Here is a 21,773-nt window from a genome sequence, read left to right as displayed (position 1 = left end):
TAATTGTGGAATTATTTTCAGAAGGACCACCTGAATACTGATCAGAAGTACTGAATTTAGCTAATGACACCATAATGACTTGTGGAAAAACAAATCTATTGACTTTGTATTTAATGAGACAAGTTGATTCTTTTAAAACGAGAGTCTATTGGAACCACAAGTTTTAGACCTGGAGACGACGTCCATCTTTATAAACAGTCTATATGGTCAGACTAAAATGTATGACTGATGACCCGGACAATGATCATGACATGGCATCATCGTCAAATTCCCTGTCAGCTGTTTGGCAGACTCAATTTTGAGCTGTGATATGTTGTTGAAAAATTAGCTGACCTTTTTCAGTGGCTTCCTTTCAGAAACTCAGCAACAGTCCTCTTCGTGGTGACTTTTTAAGTAATTCAATTTCTCTTAGTTTTAGGGACCTAACTAAAAATAACTCGACATTCATTTTATTTAGGTCCATTAGGTTTTTCCGTGTTGTTTGTTTTGTTTAGAATTATTACTTCACTTTGAGACACACAAATTCATGCAAGTTGCTGAAAGTGTGCTTTTACTGTAAATGGACATCTCTACCGTTTGGTGGGGAAGCTTTTTGTTGTTCAAAGGAATAAACAACCACATGAGGCTTCATCAAAAACCGAACCGGCAAAACCCACATGCTGATACTGATACCTTTGAAGCGTTCACCGTCTCTTATAGTTTTAACGGAAGTCTTCACTGTTTATACAGGCGCTTATATGGCATGATTGTTGTTAATATTCTTTGATCAGACATGATTTCTGAAATTGATCTAATCAGCAGGCTCGGTCTTCCTGGCTAGGACAAGATGAAACACATCCCTCTTACACAAGATGTTTCTGCCAGTGTCTTTACATGTTTTCTATAAGAAGCCATCTGGTAAATGTTCTGTTTTCTCAGCTCTCTCCTCTCTTCTTCTGCAATCCTGAAAATGCTTCACAGTTCTGCTCGTAGTCATTAACTAGTTGTCGCACACGAGCTCCCGTCTTGACGGTACAGCTCTGTCATCAGTTTGCCCAATTACAATAGCCGACTCTGGGTTGTGCCACTTCAAATTAGTCACACCGTTACCAGAAAAAGGATTTTGTGGCCCGACTCCAAGTTGATGAGAAGGCGACGTACTAGAATTTGCCCGTTTCCTTGTTTACTATGCCTCCATTTCAGTCAGCTCACGAACAGCTCTCACAACCCGTATAGTCTTTTGATGCTCCAGTAAAATGTAATGGTGGCTGTGTGACCACAGGGGATACAAGCTCTTTCTTACACTTATTTAATGAGAGCCTTAACCTCAGTCTGCATTATCTGTCGCCAGAGAGGGGAGACAACTGGAGGTGGGAAGTTTAAGAAAGACAAAAAGAAGGAGCTGACTGCTCTAGACAGGTGTAAAGTGAGAGAGTAGGAGTTTTTGTATGGTTTACAGGATATTTAATGACACTAATCTTCATGACAAAGGCCCGTGTTTAAATTGTTTTTTTTTAAACAGCGTGTTTCAGGGCTTCATTACAGCCTTTGATATTTGGTCTTTGGTTTGCAACATTTCTGCATTAGAAGCAGATGATGTGACTGTAATCACCATTCATTTGCATTTCTGAGTAGAGTCCTCACTATCTCTGCAATACTGACCCTCTTCCTGATTCCACAATCTCAAAATGGAAACCTGTGATTCAGGATGTTATTACATATGCTTGAAAAGTTTTGGAGAGGACTTTGCATCATTATTTGAAAGTGATCTGGACACATCGCCACCTACGGGTCTCTAGCAGTCTTCCACTGGAGAGTCACGATGGCATAAACAGAATCCAGATGCCATTGGCACTCTGACCTACATCTGGTTCTTCTTCAGCTGCATCAAGCAGCTGCACATCTTATGTGTGCATGTGTGTTGAATTTGACTTTGAAAGTATTTGTAGGCGGGTGGAGGTGAAAGACAGGGTTTGTACTTTCTGGCTGTCAGATTCTTACCACCGTACGTGAGCACTGTGAGTCTGTGAATGACATGTGCCAACACATCACATGTATGCTTTTAAACCACAGCTGCTTTTTAATGTCTACAGGCAGTCTAAACGTGTGCATTGTTGATATTGTTCTATTTAATTCAAACAAACACACTTCAAAGTGTGCGTGTCTGAGCTTGTTTGTGCATGAACGCTTCAGGTAAATCCAGTGGTAAACTGGTCTGCTGGTTGCAGCCTGCAGCATTTTCTTCATTCAGCACCCTTACAGTGCACCGAGTATCTGGCCAGTATCGAGTATCTGGCCAGTATCAGCAGGAACAAACATGGTCAGCCAACAGGAGACCTGCGGCACAACATCAGAGCTCAAGTATAGTTCTCATATCGTTGCCACAGGTCTTAGTGTGAAGAACTCACCAGAATCTGGGGCTTTCTTGGATGCTGTGTCTTCCCTGAAGAATTACACAAAACATTGTCAACCAGAAGTACAATGGGGAGGAGGGGAGATGTTGATGTAGCATCAACAAGCACATTGGGAAAACATAACACAATAGACAGTTATATAATTTAAAGTGAAAAATCTCTGACACCTTCCATTACTTTTATTTTTAAGATGCTAAGGAATCAAATACTCTCAGCCCGTGGTGCCAAACCTGAGGATCAAGACAACCCAATGGGCTCCAAGAAAACTCTGAGGATATCATGATGATTAAAATTATAAGACAGAACAAAGTTAGAGATTTTTTTTTCTTACTTTTCTCCAATTATGTGTTTTTTCTTTTGTTTTTTCAGATCTTCATGACCTTAAAATCCTTCAAATGCCATAAAGTGAGAAGGAAAAATCCCCCTTTGACTGAACTGCAAACAATCTCTGTGCACATTGAGACTCACATTTTATTATCTGTGATCACGTCACATATCATTTTAAATTGAATTTTAAACGGTCACGAGAGAAAATGCTCGAATCAGTGTGCATGACTTTACAGTTCGCTGCAGATTTTGTTTGTCTTGCATAAAACGACAACAGAAGCAGGATCAAAATTTCCCTCTGGCGACAGGAGAGGTGTTTATTTTGCCAACTTCATTGTTTGACTGGCAGCTATGCAGTTCTATAGTCGTGTGATGGAATGTGAAGTGTTGAATGTCCTGAGGCGTAAAATATTTCAATGGGAGTTCCTGTAATATTTTCAGAAATGAATAATTCTTTTTAGGAGTACAGTATGGATATACGTGCATACCAACCACCATATGTAATCAGAAAGCTTTTATAAGGCTCTAATGTGAACACGGGTGGCTCATTCACAAAGCGCTGTGCTGAAATATTCGAGGATGGTCTCATGCCTTGTGATAGCTGTGTTTGTATCCAATAGGTGCTGACACACCTCTCCGACCTGATAACACCAGGAAGTGGCAACGCCAAGACAAGCTGAGGTCAGAGGGTCATCTGTGGCTCCAGGACACTCTGGGACTCCTCCACAGTGAAGCCTTGACACCTGTACTCATTGCTGAGTACGATCTCTACAAAGTAATTTAACAAACATGTTCGCGTAACTAGTAAATCAAGATTAAGACGAGCCTTTTAAAAATGATCACGCTGTTATTAAAACCCTTCTCTTTTCTACCCTCCAGGTGGTTGATACGTGAGCTGAGCTGAGCTGTTTCGGAGGTTTGTCTCACACCATCTTTGTTTCTCTTCTGATCTTTCTCAGCTCACGGCGAAGCAAGGCAGGGTCAAGAGTTCAAGGGACAGAGTGCTCAAGGTGTGTGATGTGGTGGGCTTGGGGAAACAAAATTAAGTCTTATCCCCTAGAGTTTTGTTGAAATTGTGTTTGAACTGCAAAGTAATTACATATTTCCCTGTACGTCCCTGATTCTGTCTGAACATGTTCATTTTTACACCGCTGGAAACAGACCTGCTGACTCTGTGATCTCAATTAATTCTAAAGATAATCCTGCAGATATCACTGACAGCAAGGTGTGAATGAATATTTTCGTGGTACTTCCACTTGGTTTTAGGATCTCTTTTTCCACCCTGATAACATCTTTAACTGCAACCCTTAAAAGACAACCTGGTCTTTTATATCCGGTCTGTAACGATGTGTGTTTTCTCAGTTTCTATCTGGGTCAGACTTGATTAAATCCTGAACCTATTACTTATGGGGTCTTGTTCGGTTGTTTCATTAACACGCTAGACTTTTTCCTGCGGTGATGGGGTGCTCTCTGCCCCAGCAGTTCGTGCCTCTCCCTGTCGGTCCCAACAGCCCCTGCAGCTCCAGCTCTGAAGTCTCTGAACCAGCACACCACAAGCTGCTGCCTCATGACGACTGCCAGCAGAAGTCCGACTGAAGACTCCTCAACAGAATCCGAAACACATCGCTGCAGGCAAAGCATCCATCTCGCTGAGCCATGAAGGAACACAGTAGAAGAGCGTAATAGAGTTTTGTAGAGGTTAAAGATCTCAGAGATGGAAAATTGGACTGCACAATAATACACAAACACATAAATGCTATGAACTCACTGTACTTCTGCTACTGAATGCCAACCCTGAAGGTGTGTGAAAGTAATTTGAGTGTTTAGTCAGAGGACAGAAAATGAGTCAGCAGCTATTTATTGCATTAATAGTTTGCCAAACATTAGTCAATTGTAGCTTCTCAAGATGTGAGGATTAACTGCTTCTTCTTTTTTTTTTTGCTTTAGATCATAGAGAAATTAATTTCTTTGGACAAAAAAAACAACAACTTTAAAAACCTTCACTAAGCCCTGGGGAACTGTTTTTCACTCATTTCTGTAATTCTATCGACCAAAACTATTAATCAATCATAAAAAAAAGAAAAGATAATGAAAGTAATTGTTATTGTGTCTTATAAAAGCACCACAGCAGCCTGTTGCATTTATCTTTATATAATGTTTATAATGTAAACAAATAAGTAGTAGTAGTAGTCTATTGTAGGTCTATTGTGTCTCAGGTATATCAGGTGCATCATTAGTGGTCACACTTAAGTTGATTTCTCTTCATTTTAAAGGTTTTACCGGACAAAAAGTGGAAACCGGATTCCACCGTTGTAAAGAAGAGGAAAAAAATCTCCTCCGTTTTTTGGCCTCCACAGATGAGCTCCAGAGGTATGACAGGCCTGCAACACATTCAACACATCGACACGCCCAAATGGCTTCCACTACAGCTGGATCTCCTCTTAAAGGGGAGGGCAGCATATTGCAAAGGAAACCTCGACGGCCTCGTGGGATACAGAAGGCTATTTAAAAAAAAAAAGAAAAAAAAAGCAGGATTCATCCGAACCAAACTTGGCAGAACTTGGCTAATATGATTCATTTTCCCCATGTCACCGAGGCACACAGACGCTGCCATACCACGGGCTTTCGAAAATACTAAGTTCCCCTTAAAGTCGCCCATACCTGCCCTTTAATTCAGCCAGCTTCTCCGCCATGTACCCGCTGTCGGCGTAACACAACAGCAGGAACCTCGGCTCCAACCATCCTCCGTCTCCTTCTCTGTCCGCCGCTTCGCCTCTACGAGTTTCTCTCCCCCGGCCATGCCCCGGGTCACCTTGCTGCTGCCTGCCCTGCTGTTCGTTCTCCTTCCGGGCCCGAGCAGGGGATATTTCCCCGAGGAGCGCTGGAGCCCCGAGTCGCCGCTCCTCGCTCCCCGGGTCGTCATAGTGCTGGTCTGCCGCAACTCTGCGCACTCGCTCCCGCTGTTCCTGGGAACCATCGAGCGCCTGAACTACCCGAAGGACCGGCTAGCGCTGTGGTGAGTGTCACCGTTGTAAATCAGCACGAAAAATGCATTACAGTTAGAGCAATTTACACGGAACTTTTAAGAGTATTTAAGTAATAAAGTGGCTTTAAAGTAAGACAAATTGTGATTCACTGTAAACTATTTGACGTGCTCCCGAGACACGTCGAGTCCGTGTAGAAATAACTAGAAGGAAAGCTCTCGGTGCGTTTGTGAGTTTTGACCAGGAGGGGCCGCTGTGTTACCAACGTGTAGGAAAACTCTTAATCTGTGTTGTTAACTAATCAAATCAGCGGTGAAAAGAGCGCAAGTCGAAGCACCGTGGCTCCACATGTGCCGGGGAAGTGTGTGGACTCGTGTCCGGGGCACGGAGCGCGCAGGGCGGACTCCCCCAGCAGCAGAGTCGTGCCCGTGAAAAGTTCCATTCAGTCAGCTCTCTTCTCTCTCATCGCCCCTCCGTCCCCCGTCCCCCACCTCTCCCTCCCTTTATTTTTTCCCCTTTCCCCACCCTCTTTCTCTTCCACATCTTCGTCTCCTGGGCTCGGCTGGAGACAAAACCAGCACAACAAAAAACTCCAATCTAAAATCTAGTCACTAAAGTCTGTTTCTGTGAATCTGCCTTTTACACACCTCTGTAGGACTTCACCTTCCTTTACCTCACTCGGGTTGTTTTTCTGTCACCCAGCCTTACAGATTGTCTCTAGCTGTTCTCTTCCTCTTCACATTATGTTCCTCTGCCAGTAGTCACGATTGAATTAATTGTTTCATCAGCACTCACGCCTGACATATTATGTTTTCTTGGCAACCCAGTGGTCTGGTAACGGATATATATATTTAATGCGACAGTGGGGAGTTTGAATTCCAATTAAACCGCAATGAATGATTTGTATGATTTTAATAAAGGTGTTGTTCCTCATCCAAATTTCAAAATGAACCTTTTCAGACTTTTTTGACTGAGGGATTCAAGCGTCGATGTTTCTCTTCAAACAAACCGGCCTGGATGTTAAAACTTTTTGTTGTTGTTGTTGTTGTATCTGAGCCAGAAACTTGACTCTTAACTAGGCCCATGGGGCGGCCGGTTTTCTGCACGGTCGCTTTGATATCCAACGTATCTCGTCCCTCGGTGGAAAGAACTGATAGAAAGAGTTTTTGAAACGAGGCATGACAGACGTACCGCGAGCTACGAGCTGGCCACCTGTCGACGCCTGCAGTTATCAGCGTGACAGGTTAAGATGGAGTGCTTTGGCACGCGGCGACAAACGCACACATACGAGACCGCCTGAGTGCGCGTGCTCTGCAGGGACATGCAGATTGGATGTTATCAAACCATAAATCAATTTCCTCTCTCTGTCTCAGCTCTCTCATATCCGTTAGGCATGGCTCTGCAATCCCAAATATTTGCTCTCCATAAACCTTTTTTTTTTTTTTTTTTTTTTCCTCCCCCGAACTCGCTACCTCTGGCCATTCAAAAAAAACTTCACAGCAGTCAGATATTTCCGTGTGGCGGAGAGGGAAGCGGTGCAGAGACAACGAGCGAAGGCAGGAGACGGATCGGTGAGTCGGTCTCACGTAGGTGCTGGGAAGGCACCGCTGCGTTCAAACGCCACAGACGGATGAGAAACAAACACCAGCAGCACGCTCACTGTCGCTCACTTACGTGACAGGGTTGGAGGTAGATCCATATCTGTCATATTTATGCAAACCTCCCCCCCGCCACCGCCGCCGCCCCCGCCCCTCCTCTCTCGCGCGCTCTGTCTGCGTCGCTGCCCCTCCCTGACGCGCTGAGATTTGTTCTGATAACACAGACAGCGGATGAATGCCGCTGCCCCCTTCTCAGCCCCCATTGTCTGCCTTTGTACTTCGCCGTTGCGCACCTGACGCATGTCAGCGATGAGGAACTCGGCTCTGGTGGCAACGAGGCAAACGTTGGGATGAAAAACCCAAGTGGCGCTGGGTAATGGCATTGAAATCGTAACGCAACGCGCAACAGTCGTCTCAAAGTGACCCGTGCGCGAGGCGCAATCAAAAAGTTCCCCGAGTCTGTTTCCGTTGCACACGAGTGGAGCGCAGCGCTGTGGTGCGCGTGGAGCCGGGGGAACCGTTCACTTTCATGAGTGACATCTGAGTTGCCCGCGTCTTTTTGTGATCCCCGGTACGTTCGCGCGTTCGTGATTTCACCACGGACCTGAAACCGGAGCAGAGCGCGCACATCAAAGTTTTCTCTCAAATTTTTGAAGAACAGAAAGACGTCGCAGGGAGCCAAATCCACCCAGTAAGTAGGCTTGGTGGGGAGCTGCGATGGTGTGGGTTTTTTTTTTAGCAGGCAAGAAACGTACCTTTTTTCAACGCGCCGCTGTTTCAGCGTCGGCGAACCAAAGTGCCTGAGCGCCACGGTTCAGGTCGTTTGCGCCGAATGCTTTCTGTTCAACCTCCTCTTGACGTCACGGCGAAACACCGTGTTGACGATCTATCTGTGAGGGACATACTCAACCCACTCGGTTGCGCTTCTGACCCGATGCGCCTCCTTCCGTCTTGGTCACTGATGTTTCGGGCCCTCTTTAAGTGCGACTCGAAACACCTCGCCCGCCTCGTTGCTTCATTGCCGGAGGCTTTCTGAAGAATTTGAAGGGTCTGTGTTGCTGATTTCACAAAATTGACAAAAAAAAGCATGTATTTGCGGCCTGAGCTCAAGTTTCAGGTTCATGGTAAACTCTCAAATCCACAAATACCAGTTGTCATAAAAAGGTGTAACGCGGGTGTTGATAAATTGACTTCACTTGGAATACTTACTCGCAAAACGTATTGCTGCCCCTTGCTCCGTAAGTGTGACGTCCTCCGTTATGCGCAACAGGAACAGTCTCACAACTTTTTCATTGACCCTTGTGTACCTTTATATAACCTCGCAAAGACGTGACAGGCGTGCACGTGTGTTTTATTTGGTCCGGTGCAGGTTCAGAGAATCCGCGAAGAAAAGGTGTTCACACAATTACAGCTCCAAAAATCTCATTGGACTGACTAAAGCTGCTCCAATCATTTTTATTTATAGTAACAGCGGATTAAGTGATTATTTGTAGTGTAAAAGAGCATATTGGAGAATTCATAGCTAAAGAGACTTTATTTTTTTTTTTTTTTCTTTGTGGAGGGCAAAAGATGGCTGACAGGAGAGATCTTTTTGGACTTGAACTCCCAATGAATGCTTTGGTTGCTCAATATCTGCTGGATGTTTCACCAAACAGGTTTTGCTAAAGCTTCCACCGGTAATAATATGTTAGTGATAATCACTCCCCTCAATGTTGAAAAACGGTCATTCATATCTGCTGCATGGCTGCGTTACGGTTAATAATTGTACTGAGGGTTATTTTTTTACACTTATACTGGGTTCTGTGTGTTTGTTTTGAAATTGGGCTATAATAATAAAAAAATTTAAAAAAAAATGTCTCGCATGTTTCTGATTGTTTAGTCTACTAAAGATTTTTTTTAAAAAAAAGAAAAAAATGACCAGTAAAGTTTCTCAAAGCCCAAGTTAAAGTCTGAAGCAGCTGATTTTCACATTTGAAAACCTGAGAGTCAACGTTTTGCATATTTGCTTGATAATTTTCTTAAACTATTAATGCCTTGTCTAAACTGTGGGACGAGTGGGTCTACTGATGCATTAAATTGCTTCAGTAACATTTTGGAATGCCACAATTTAGAGTTTACATCTTGCCCAGTGCTGCAAATTGTTTATTCTATAACATATGAAGCATTTCTAAGTTGAATTTCTGGAAAAATGTACTAAAATTGAATACATATCGTAGGAGTAGAAATATTCCAAAATACTGACCGAAGTACTTTGATTGGAAAACTGATTATTATAAGTGAACTTGGGCTATTTTCTAATGCTGATAACCAGTCTGATACCAGTGTTGTCTCTTTTCATCTGAACGCACTACGTGAAGCTGACTGGGATAATAAGTGGAAGCTTTGAATAACTATTTTTGGAGCGATATTAGCTCACTGCAGTAAATGAAACAGAACAGAAAACAATGCTCCTGCTGTGAGAACGCTGTTTGAGTGACAGAATAATAAATGCTGGCAAATATTAATAAACATGGCAGCATAACACAGAGGGATCGCTGTGTTTGTTCAGTATTCAGTCAGTGGGCCGACTCCACTGAAAAAAACGTTGTTATGATGTTAAGCTTCATCTCGGTAACACCAGAATCGGAACCAAAACTAGTCCGGTGTATCGGATGAGCGCGTCCTTAATATATAATATCATGTATACTGCTGTTGTAATGTTAACTTGCTCACAACAGTGATAGATGATTTACCTGCATTTTTAAGTTGTTGAGTTGGCACTACTGCTGGCCGTGCTCTTTATACATGCTCTCTCTCTCTCTCTCTCTCTTGTCTGTCAATCTCTCACAGGGTGGCGACAGATCACAACACAGATAACACCACAGCCATCCTCAGAGAGTGGCTCATCAATGTCCAGAATTACTATCACTATGTGGAGTGGAGACCTGAAGATGAACCCAGGTACTGTGTGTGTGTGTGTGTGTGTGTGTGTGTGTGTGTGTGTGTGTGTGTGCGCGCGTGCGTGCGTGCGCCGTGTGTGTGTGATGAGCTATACTTAATGGGTCTGTCTCTGCATGTCTCAGAGCCTTTGAAGACGAGGTGGGGCCCAAGCACTGGAATAATCTCCGTTATGAACGCGTAATGAAGCTCCGTCAGGCGGCGCTGGACACGGCGCGTGAGGTCTGGGCCGACTACTTCCTGGTATGTTAACATCCGCTCTGCAGATTCACAAGTCTGCTCCTATTATGTGGTCTCAGGTCTGTGTGTAGAGCGACATCTGTGTCAAGTACAATAATCTGATTCGTGGCACCCATCCATTATCCATACCTGCTGGTACCTGTTCAGGGATATGAGGGAAAACTGTACAAAGTTTAGACTTAAAGATTTTCATTAATGTTGTAATGTCTTTATAGTTTTATAAGTCAAAAAAATTGTTTTGTATTTGTAGAATAGCTCCATGTACCTAATAAACTGAGTTTAAGGCGCTCTCGCACGTTATTTTGTCATTTTGTTACGGCAGATTTGTGATGATGCACGAGTTACAGTTGTTAGTCCACCCTACAATTTACAAAAATATATATATAAATTTTTAGTGCTGTCTCACTGTAAAAGCCGATCCGCTGTTACTATGGTTTCCCGCACTTTAGTATAACATATATGCCCTTATTTAATTTTTTTCTAAAACTTGAAAGCTTTGGAAAAAGCAGTAAGTGGAACTTAAGATGGGACTACTTACATGATGTGAAATAACAACAAAAATAGGTATAAAATATAGCCTGAGCAAAACTGGATTTTTGTGTTGTTTATATTGATATTAGAGTTATAAGTTGTTGTGAGTAATAATAATATAAATTCCTATTCAAATATCTATAATGGCATGAAAGTAAAAAAAAAAAAAACAATGTTCTCAAAGCATTAAAATATAGTTTGGACAAATATTTAACATAAGAATAATAATAGTAATTTAACATAATTTCATGTTTATATCAGATATATTTTTTAATTAAAACCAATTCAAGTTTTTTTTTTCAAAGGGTTGCCTAAATTTGTATCTTAAAAAAATAACATGTACAATATTTGTACTGAGCTCAAAACTTCATAATTGAAAGCTGAAGTTTCCTTACTGGTGAGCAAAAGCGCATTTGTGGCACTCTTTCTAGATTCCCTAAAACATGTTTTTGGCATTTATACAGTAAAAACTCTTGTTATTACGGACACATATAGGCCAACATATCTGCACTAAGCTACTATCGGAGGGTAAATATTATGGCTGAAGAAAATGTGGTTGTCTGGGAGCACTTCAAATTTCTCCATGTACACATTTGGGCTAACTTAAAATAGAGGTCTTGGCATTGAAAAGAAAAAAGAAAGCACTCTTCTCTGATTGTTGGAAAGCATCCGTCCAGCAGAGTAAAGAACCTCCTGCTACAAATACAAGTGCAGTCTGTCGGTCTGCATGGCTTGTTTAAAATTACAGGCTGCGAGATGAGAAGGTCTGGCGAGGAGCTGCTTGTGCTCGCTGGCAGCGCTCCGTGATCAAACCATGTTGCCGTGGCTCAATCAATCATTTAGTGGCAGCGGGTGACATTTTGTGTGCGCTTTCATGTGTAGGTGTGTGTGCCCGATTGTCAATATGGTGCCCTTCTCCTCCGTCGGCAGGTGGCTGACTGCGACAACCTGCTCACCAGCCAGGATGTGTTGTGGAAGCTGATGAGGGAGAACAAGACCATCGTAGCTCCCATGCTGGAATCCCGCGCTGCATATTCCAACTTCTGGTGCGGCATGACTTCACAGGTACCGCAGATTTGTTTCCGAGCTGTTCGCCATTTGCACTTGTACATCGGGGTGAGGCACCGATTCCCTCACATTCTTTTCAGCAGATTGAGATTTCACGCATGTTAGCTCACACAGAATGGGTGTCTATAAATATCGTGGTGGCAATTTGGATATTTAATTAGTATGTTAACACCTGTTAAAGAAGGAAAGGTATAAATGCAATAATACAATATGAATGTTAGAGCCTTTTGGGGCCCATAACAATATTAGGAAATAAACTAATTCAAATATTAATATATCGATCAAAATGTGGTTATCAAACACTTGTGACTAAGATATGTAATGGAGGCTGGATATTTTACAGTTTAATGATAAAGTTTGTTGTACAAAAGGGCATCAGTCCTGACTGAAAGAGTGAATTTCAGTGGGAATGTAATAATTATAAATAACTAAAAACTTTAAAAAAAATAATAATAATACACAAATAAAACAATTTCTAAATGACACCAAGCATCTTCTGCATTACGCTCTGTAAAAAAAAAAAAAGAAGTAACGAAGTGGTTAAGTTGTGGCTCATTTCCAACGTCGCTGTTCCCATGGTAGCAACTTCACATACAGTAGTCAGTAATGTATATTTCGACCAATTTAATCACATCAGTCATTTAATCCTGCTATTTTCATCAATTGTTCTGGACTACTTCACTAAACTACTTCACAACCGGTTCCTGCAAATGTTTCACATGTAAAACCTTTTTAATAAATTAGGGTTTTCTGTCTAAGGAAATGTTTCAGCAGTTACAGGAAGTGTTAAGTTTTTACCGATGCAAGAGAACACTGAACATTTTATTTCCCCACTTGGGAGGAAAAAAAAAAAAAAAAAAAGATTGAAAGGGTCGTTCCGGTGCGCTCCAGCAGCACTACACCTACTTACGCTTATCAGACAACATATACGGCAACACGGATGACTCACTACATCCAACCAGCAGCTTTTTTTAATCCCTATAAGGTTCCTATTTAAATACAATGCGTGGAATTGAAATGGTGGACTACAAGGTGCGAAGAAATTGAATTTGTTGTAAATATAATTTATATTCCATACATGTGTTTTTCTTTAAGCATTTTAATAATTTTGATTCATTCTACATGAAAGTTATGTTTCAAATTACTGTTTAATTTGTCGAGTCACATTTTTATAATTTTCCTGAGAGGGTCTTTTTTTTTTTTTTTTTTTTTTTGTACTATGACAACCAGCTGTGTTTAAGATGGATGCTGAGAGCTATTTTCCATTTTATAAATGTAAGCTTTTAAATGTCACCAGAGTATTCTTCAAAAGCTCTTAGATTTAACATCCTTCAACTTGCAGATAGCCTGTTACACAGTGAAGACTCTTTTACAATGTCTCTATAAAATCCTCTCTTTTACGTCCGGGATGAATAATGCAACACAGCAGTAAGTGTGTGGGTTACTGATTGTGAGTAAAATACCAATTTTCCTGCAGTTCCGCGGAATAACAACACATTTACTGCCATCTTTCTAACTGTGAAAATAATGTAGGAACACATACACACAGTTGATTATTATTTCCTATGCATGAGTAAATTGTATTTGTACAGTGAGTCACTACAAATGAATCTATTACAAAGTGTGGGAGACAAACCTTTATTTTTATCCTACTTAAGGTAGTGTTTTATGAGTGTAGATTAATTTGTAAATTATAGTGAATGGTTTGTTTTGTCTCGCAGGGGTGCTGATCGAACATAATATTTGGGTCTGATGAAGGTTTATAATATCAGCAGGTTGTACGGCTGGTGCACCAACAGCCCACACAGTCATTACTTGTAATTAGCGCTACCTTCTCAGCGTGTTAGCGCTGACTTCACCAGATACTACTGCTGTTTGTGCTCATTAAAATGAGTCATTAAAGAAGTACCTTTCCACGATTATTATTATTATTATTATTATTATTATTAGAATGTGCCTGTGTGAAAAGTGTTTTCTTGACAAGACTTTCACTACTCAAACTTGCACATCTGACGCATCAACTGCGAGCTGCGTGTGATCTATTTCTGTCGAGGCAGCGTGCCTTTAAGTACTCATCTTTGTTTCTTTTCGGATCAGAATAGACATACGGACGCTGTCGATCCGCTCACAGAAAAATAAATCAACTTCAACCAAGAGACTGCCTCTCTGATTCCTGCCGGGAACATTTACTTAATGAGCCTTGTGTTACTGTCTTTTCCTCCATGTTGGTACCACTCAGTAACTTCTGCAATCATTCATTTTGGAATTTGCGCAATACATTTTTAATTTTTTAATTTTCTCATTTTGTTGTAAAGATATGTATATATTTCTACCATATAATCAATCTTCCTAAAAGTGTCAAATCTTTAACACATATGTGCCATAAAAGGGCTCCTGCATTCAGACACTTTTAAGGCTATTGCAGTCAATGTTCTCAGTCACATCCCTCAAATCGAGTTTTTTCTGACACCTCCCCAACTTTATATTTTCATTTGTCAACAAACTGGATACTGAAGAGAATCGTGTGTAACTATACAGTGTGTGTGTGTGTGTGTGTGTGTGTGTGTGTGTGTGTGTGTGTGTGTGTGTGTGTGTGTGTGTGCGTGCGTGCGTGCGCTCCCAACAGGGTTACTACAAGCGGACACCAGCCTACATGCCCATCCGTAAGCAGGAGCATCGTGGCTGTTTCGCTGTACCGATGGTCCACTCCACCTACCTGGTGGACCTGAGGAAAGAGGCCTCCCGTCAGCTGGCTTTTTATCCGCCACACCCAGAGTACAGCTGGTCCCTGGATGATGTCATTGTCTTTGCCTACTCAGCTCGCATGGCAGGTTAGACGAACGCAGCGGAGCATCAATCTCGTTGTGTGAAGGTCTCATTAAGCTGGTTGAGTGTGTGTGTGTGTGAAGCAGGTTTTGTCCTCTCTCCTCCTCAGATGTGCAAATGTACGTGTGCAACAAAGAAACTTACGGGTATTTCCCAGTGCCAGTGCGAACCCATGCTACCTTGGAGGATGAGGCGGAGAGCTTTTTGCATACTCACCTTGAGGTCATGGGTGAGTCAAAGAGCTCAGAAACACTCAAGGGAATTCTTTGCGTTTAATAGTTTTAGGAAACGGGTGTAAGTTTTCTAGTGATGAAGCACTTAAACTTCAATTATTTCTCATTTTAATGGAAGTTTGTTCATTTAGTTTGTTAAATGGATTGATCTGTTGTTGCTCTGATCACCTGTCACTCGCCATGTCATGTTGTACAGGTGGTGTGTTTAGTGTTCAGTATCTGTTCCATTTGGATAACTGTAAGTTTGTGATGTCACAAACTGACGCTAATGTCATCAATCTGCACTCGGCACAGCCCGCTGTCCGACCTTTTATTAGGAAGAAAACACTGAGCAGGCATCCAAGAGGCCACCAGTAATAAGAGAGGGTCATTGTTATCAATGTGCCTTAAAGGAACCGACACAAAACAGCCTGTTCTCTGTAGAACTCTTGAGAGAAGCTCAAGACAGTAGATGTAAAACTATCGTCTTCCAGATTTAAACACTGCAAACAAAACACAGTAAATGTGTCAAAAATGGGACCTTTTAAGCCGAATCATTTTTTCCTTGCTGTTACAAAAGAATCTTAAGTTTTAGCGGACCATACAAGTGTCATATTCTGCATACTACATGTTTAATTAGACTATGTCTACTTCTGCAACATGATAGAATTTCTCTCATTAAATGTTTCTGCAGCCGGTTTTTTCTCTCCAAGTTGTTGACAGACAATCGTGAATATTTGTTCAGATGATACATACAGAAAAACAGGGGGAAACAGCATGCACAAAGAGATGTGATTTAAATGCAGTAACAGAGTAGATGAGACTGCAGCTCTATAAATCAGGATTTCACTCGTCTTTTTACAGCCTTTCTTTATGTCTCATAGCCATAAACACAAGCAGGCTGAGCTATGAAGCCTACATCTTTACACATACTGTATATTCTTCTATTGCCAAATTCTAGCATGTAAACCTCCACAAGAGTTACACTATAGTACCTTTTTTGGGAGCTCCCAGGGGAATCCCCGGTGAAACTCTCACGGACCCCTGCGGCTCCCTGGACCACATTTTGGGAACCCTTGTTCCAGCACATTACTCATTCTCTTTGTAACCTTCCCTCCTTTTTTCTTTGACAGTAAAAAATCCACCGTTGGAGCCCTCAAGCTTCCTGTCTCTTCCTCCCAAGCAGTCTAACAAGATAGGCTTTGATGAGGTATAAACACACTCACTCACTCTCACTCTCACTCTCACTCACTCTCTCTCGCTCTCTCTCTCTCTCTCTCTCTCTGTCTCACACACACACACACACACACACACACACACACACACACACACACACACGCACACACGCCTGGTAACCTAGGCATGTATGTGAGGTTTTTTGCATTTGTGTGCACTCAGGTGTTTATGATAAATCTGGTGCGGAGATCTGACCGTCGTGAGCGAATGCTAAGAACTCTGTTTGAGCAGGAGCTCAGCTGTAAGGTTGTTGCTGCTGTGGATGGCAAGTACGTTTCTCATCTTCTTCCTCCCCCACTGCCTGTGCCTTCCTGATTTGTGCCTCTGCAACATGCGGTGTAGATTGATGTAGAAAGCCAGGGCTGAGACAAACAAGCAGGTGAAAAGCAGCTGGTTGCATGCTGTTATTTAAAGATTCCCTGAACCACATAGTTTCAGCTGATTTGCTAGACAAATATCGCTCTAATCTCTGTGTAGGCTGTTTGGAAAATAGGCTGCTCCACATTTTTACATATTTGATTTGTTCCTTCTCTTATCTGAATTTAGGAGAGTGTCCTAATACCTGCATGGTTTATATTTGTGCTCGACATGATTATTCAACCATCTCCTTTCCTTTTTTCCCCACTCATAACACATCCATATAATTTATTGAGTCCATATTTAACCTCTTTGTTCGTTCCATATGTTTCTCTCAGAGCTCTGAACAAGTCGGATATAGAGTCCATGGGGATTAAGATGCTGCCAGGGTACAAAGACCCTTATCACGGGCGACCTCTCACAAAGGGTGAACTGGGATGTTTCCTCTCTCATTACAACGTATGGAAGGAGGTGAGACACTTGGACAGACCTCAGGCGACCACGTCTACCTGCACACGGTAGATAACATTTAGCGTTAAAAAGAGCACAGTGATACACGTTGGGTGAATAAAGTCGGCTCGGTGGGACGAATGAACTTACCTTCTCTTTTTTTTTCTTTTTTTTTTGTGAACCACCTTTTTGGGCAACTTGCTGGTTGCCTGTCTACGTCTTCACAGTTTAGTTCAACATCATATCTGAAAATGTGCAGACTGTAGGTACTGTGCAGCAGATATTTATTTTTAAGATTTAATTTCTTTGCCATTTTGCCTGTATTTGGATAGAAGTATAGCCAAGTCCAACCTGGGAACTCGATTGCTTTTCTTGTTTAAGTAAATTGCATCCTAACCACTCAGCCATCGAATCAGCCATGAGCTTTTTTGGATCGTTTTATTTTTGAAAGACTTTTATTGTTTGACTGTTTTCCAGGGAAAACGAGCCCCTTCTGTCAAAGGAGTTCTGAATCCAACCACTTCTTATACTTAAATGCGTCAGCCGCAATATAAAACATACAGTTGAACCATATATGTGTGTGTATTATTGTGACTGCTCCTTTATTTGAAATCATTTCGTACAAAGGAGCAGAAATGTTAACCTGCACAGGATTTAACAAGCATTACATTAATTACTGCACATGAGCACAGTACAGATTATATGAGCAGCAGCTCTGTAATGCTCCGTGTGTGTGTGTGTGTGTGTGTGTGTGTGTGTGTGTGTGTGTGTGTGTGTGTGTGTGTGTGTGTGTGTGCGCGTGTGTGTGTGTGCGTGCGTGTGCGCGTGCGTGCGCGTGCCTGTGTGTGTAGATAGTAGACCGCGGTTTGCAGACGTCCCTGGTCATCGAGGACGACCTCCGCTTCGAGGTCTTCTTTAAGCGTCGTCTTCAGACGCTGCTGCAGGAGGTGACGACACACAAGCTGGACTGGGATCTCATGTGAGTGGTGCTTCAACGAGCGGAGGGGGAAAACACAGCGTAGTAAACACAGAGGATTATCATCCCCCTGCAGTGAAATCCATCCATCTGTCACACATGATATCTCAGACACCACTAATCAGATGCTGAAAACATCTCGGCATCCCACCACTGAGCGCTGTCCTGCAGCATTTTCACAGAAAATATCTGTCGAGGAAGTTTTCGCTGGGACTCGTCGAGTCACAGAGCTTAACGTTTTTGCTACAAGCGTCACAAGTGGTGGGCTGAAGCTAAAGATTAGCGTTTTGTTGAAGCCTGATTATGTGTTTATTTTGGATAAATTCAGCAGCCGTGTTGTGACGTGTTGCTACAAATTTTTGATTGACTTGTTTTGCCGGCTTCTTCATTGAAGACTCACGGATATCACGTTTGGAGTTTTCTTCTACGCCAGACCGCCTTAAAAACATTAAAGTGTTTAGAATTAGTAACTTGAATGTTTAATTCCAATAAAACACCCGGGAGACAAGCTAAGAAACATTTAGGATGTGATTACACAAATTCATTTATTTTCTACTGACTTGCAGGGAAAAAAAATGGTGATGACTCATCACTTATGTGGCAATACATTACAAACACATTTTAGTGTGCTTGGTGATTCTTGTTTGCTAATTGAAATGCACGTTGGCAGTTAAATCAAGACTTTATATTTAACGGTAATATATAAATTAGATGGTGCATCAACGCTAAGGTGGTACCTTCTTCCATTTTGGATTGGATGAAGTTTAACTTTGACACGATTTTCAACAATTCTGCAAAAAATTTGACAATTTGAGCTGTTATAGTTTCATGATTTTTGCTATTTATTGTCTGTCTTATCTTGAAAACTCGTGCAGTTATATTGGGCGGAAGCGAATGCAGGTGGACCGCCCGGAGAAGTCTGTCCCAAACATCCACAATCTAGTTGAGGCAGACTACTCCTACTGGACACTTGGCTACATGCTGTCATTACAAGGAGCCCGGAAGCTCCTCCAGGTCGACCCTCTGAGCAAGATGCTTCCTGTCGACGAGTTCCTCCCCGTCATGTTCGGCAAACACCCAGTGTGAGTATAACCCCTCCGCTCCTCTTACCCGTCTCCTCTTCTTGATTCCCGTCCTGCGGCACTCTTGTTACTCTAATCACGGTCCATCGCTCCTCTCGCTCATCAGTCTGGAGTACATGGACCACTTTGAGCGCCGGGACCTGCGTGCGTTTTCTGCCGAGCCGCTTCTGGTGTATCCGACCCATTACACGGGAGACCAGGGCTACATCAGCGACACGGAAACATCGGTGGTGTGGGACAACGAGACGGTCACAACCGACTGGGACCGGGCCAAGTCGAGGAAAACTCAGGAGCAGGGAGAGCTGAGCTTCGAGGCCCAAAACTCTGACGTTCTGCAGTCTGAGCTGGAGAACTGGAGCGCACGGGACGAGCTGTGATGAAGAAGTGAGGCCACGATGAGGAGTAAGAGGGAAAGAACTCTTGTGCGCGGAGATTAGGATGAGGGAGATAGAACAGATCTGTGATAGTGTGTGGGGGGCGGGGGGGATGGTGGAAAGTACGGAGCACGAGAGTAAATGGAGATCGGATGGACACTGGGCTGATGAGGAGCAAATGTTTTCCTGCTACATTTATCTGTCTCCTCTGTTGGATCTTTCTCGTGAGAGAGGAGGTTAGGTGTAGAGCCAACTCTTGGTGAGTCAGCGAGCAGCTTCTGTTTTATTTATTGCATCCAACCAACATCCCTTGTCCACAGCTTGGACCATTGCCAGTTCAATTTTATAAAATCCATTTTTCTACACTTATGCCTTAATCCATAAATTCCATCTGTGTACCTTTTTAATTGAATAAGGAGAATTGAAAGAAGATAGATTAATAGATTCCCATATGCAACTATGAAATGTTCCCAAACAACTTTGAATAATCACCAAAACATCCCCTAATTATATATTAAAAATGGAGTATGTTTTGGGTTGAAATGGAAGTCTCTAAAATATAAAAAAGATGATTTTACATTTCTTTTTGTACTGACTTAAATGCTCTCTTTGAAGGAAACAGAATCGCTTAACTACTGCTCTGCTGTTATCTCAGTGGTTCCCAACCTGTTTGGTTTGCGACTCCTTCAATTGAAGCAATGCCAACATGTAACCATAGACTGTATATAAAAAATGGCTCGAGTCTCTGGGTCTGAAAAGTGACGCCTACGCGAAGTGCCTTAAAGTACAATACCACTGACGGCCATTAGGGGCATTCTGGTTCCGAAAAGCGTCAAACTCTCAGAAAAGTCGAGGCTTCAAAATCGGCAGTTCACTATCAAATGAGTGACGTCCAAGCGGCAACCCACCGTGACATCCCCCGTTGGTTTGTGAACTGCCGTTTGGAGGCCTCGAGTCTGGCATTTGGGACGCCGCCATTTTGGTTTTTCGAGAGGGAAATGACCGTATTTTAACAAGTTCTGAGGTTTTCTGTTTTCCTGCCCAATCATCTTTGACACCTCAGATTTATCTTGTGATCCCTTACGAGGGTCCCAAACCCTAGGTTGGGAACCATTGCTCTCTTCTTTTTCTCTTCTGGTGACTCTTCACACTTTAATATTTAGTTTAGCGACATGTAGCGGTTGTATTTACTTTAACCTTACTTATTTTCATTGATGAATGTATCTGTGTTTTCCCCCACTTGCTACCAAAGCAATTTTATACTTGGACAGCAACAGAATTGATTTAGTGTTTCAGGGTCTTTAAGTTCTCTACATATTGGAGTTTCAGCCCAGACTTGCAGCTTGTGTTGCATTTCGTTTGTTGAAACAAATTATTATTGATTTTTAGTAACTTTTAATGTTTTGTGTCTCTTCTTTGTTTGAAAAGTTTGTCTTTTGTTTTGTTCTAACCAAAGAATGAATAAAGCCTTTATTATGAAAGGCTTGTTTGGTCGACGCTGTTCTCTTCTGATTTTAGTTTGGGCTAAAAGGGATGCACAATAGATCATCGAAGCTCAGTTCAAAGCACATGGTGGCACCGACACTCGACTAATTGTGGTCTCATTTCTAGTCGCATCTGAAGCAGCTGAAATATCAAAACATTTGCTAACATCTCGTCTTTTTCTTTCCTTCTTCTTTTTTTTTTTTTTTTGGGCTTACAGCAGATTTATTTCAGCTCTGACATTAAACGTCACACAGTTGAGACGTTAATTTAATTTGTGCCTGCTGCTGTTTGCCAGCCCTTTTAAATAGATAATGGTCAGTTTGGGCTCTTTCAGGCCGCCATTACTCCTCCTCACTCACTGTGTTTACACTCGCCGGCTGGAATTCATTGTTGAGATGTGAAGCATGCCCCTTTCCAAAGAATTACAAAATTTAAAAAAAACCACACACACATTAAAAGAGCAGAACGAAAAAGAAGCTTAAAGATATTTTTAAATAAAAAAATTTGCATGTGCTCGAGGCTCTGTGAGTATTTTGGCACAGCTGTAAAACAAACAAATGCTAACATTTGTTAAGTAGCACCAAACCCAAAAAGTACAGCTGAAGATAATACGAATGTTATTTTATTTGCCGCCATTTGATTGTGAACGTGATATTGTGTGAATTGAAATTTTGCGCCAACGATAGATGAAAAGCTT

At 42.1% G+C, this 21,773-nt stretch overlaps 1 protein-coding gene across 1 annotated transcript; it reads left to right on the top strand.

Moving 5' to 3' along the window:
* The first annotated feature begins 5,192 nt into the window (after positions 1–5,192).
* On the top strand, positions 5,193–21,072 carry LOC138209148 (procollagen galactosyltransferase 1-like). Its single transcript, XM_069167533.1, has 12 exons — positions 5,193–5,736; positions 10,132–10,242; positions 10,365–10,482; positions 11,941–12,075; positions 14,705–14,909; positions 15,014–15,133; positions 16,250–16,326; positions 16,515–16,621; positions 17,048–17,180; positions 18,011–18,138; positions 19,011–19,217; positions 19,324–21,072. Exons 1-12 carry the CDS (start codon positions 5,519–5,521, stop codon positions 19,592–19,594), a joined length of 1,830 nt encoding a protein of 609 aa, XP_069023634.1. The 5' UTR covers positions 5,193–5,518; the 3' UTR covers positions 19,595–21,072.
* Positions 21,073–21,773: the final 701 nt, after the last annotated feature.

This window comes from Embiotoca jacksoni, unplaced genomic scaffold (genome assembly GCF_022577435.1).
Source record: "Embiotoca jacksoni isolate LCO1_2020_lvr unplaced genomic scaffold, fEmbJac1.0.p SCAF_4, whole genome shotgun sequence".
Classification (NCBI taxonomy): domain Eukaryota; kingdom Metazoa; phylum Chordata; class Actinopteri; family Embiotocidae; genus Embiotoca; species Embiotoca jacksoni.
Note: the sequence above shows the minus strand (reverse complement) of the source record. Positions and strands in the feature narration are given on the sequence as shown.

Excerpts from the sequence above, each read along its gene's own strand:
- LOC138209148 (XM_069167533.1), top strand. The coding sequence starts at position 5,519 with ATGCCCCGGGTCACCTTGCTGCTGCCTGCCCTGCTGTTCGTTCTCCTT. Across the intron at positions 12,076-14,704 it reads GGTGCGGCATGACTTCACAG|GGTTACTACAAGCGGACACC; the intron begins GTACCGCAGATT and ends CGCTCCCAACAG. Across the intron at positions 17,181-18,010 it reads ATTACAACGTATGGAAGGAG|ATAGTAGACCGCGGTTTGCA; the intron begins GTGAGACACTTG and ends CTGTGTGTGTAG.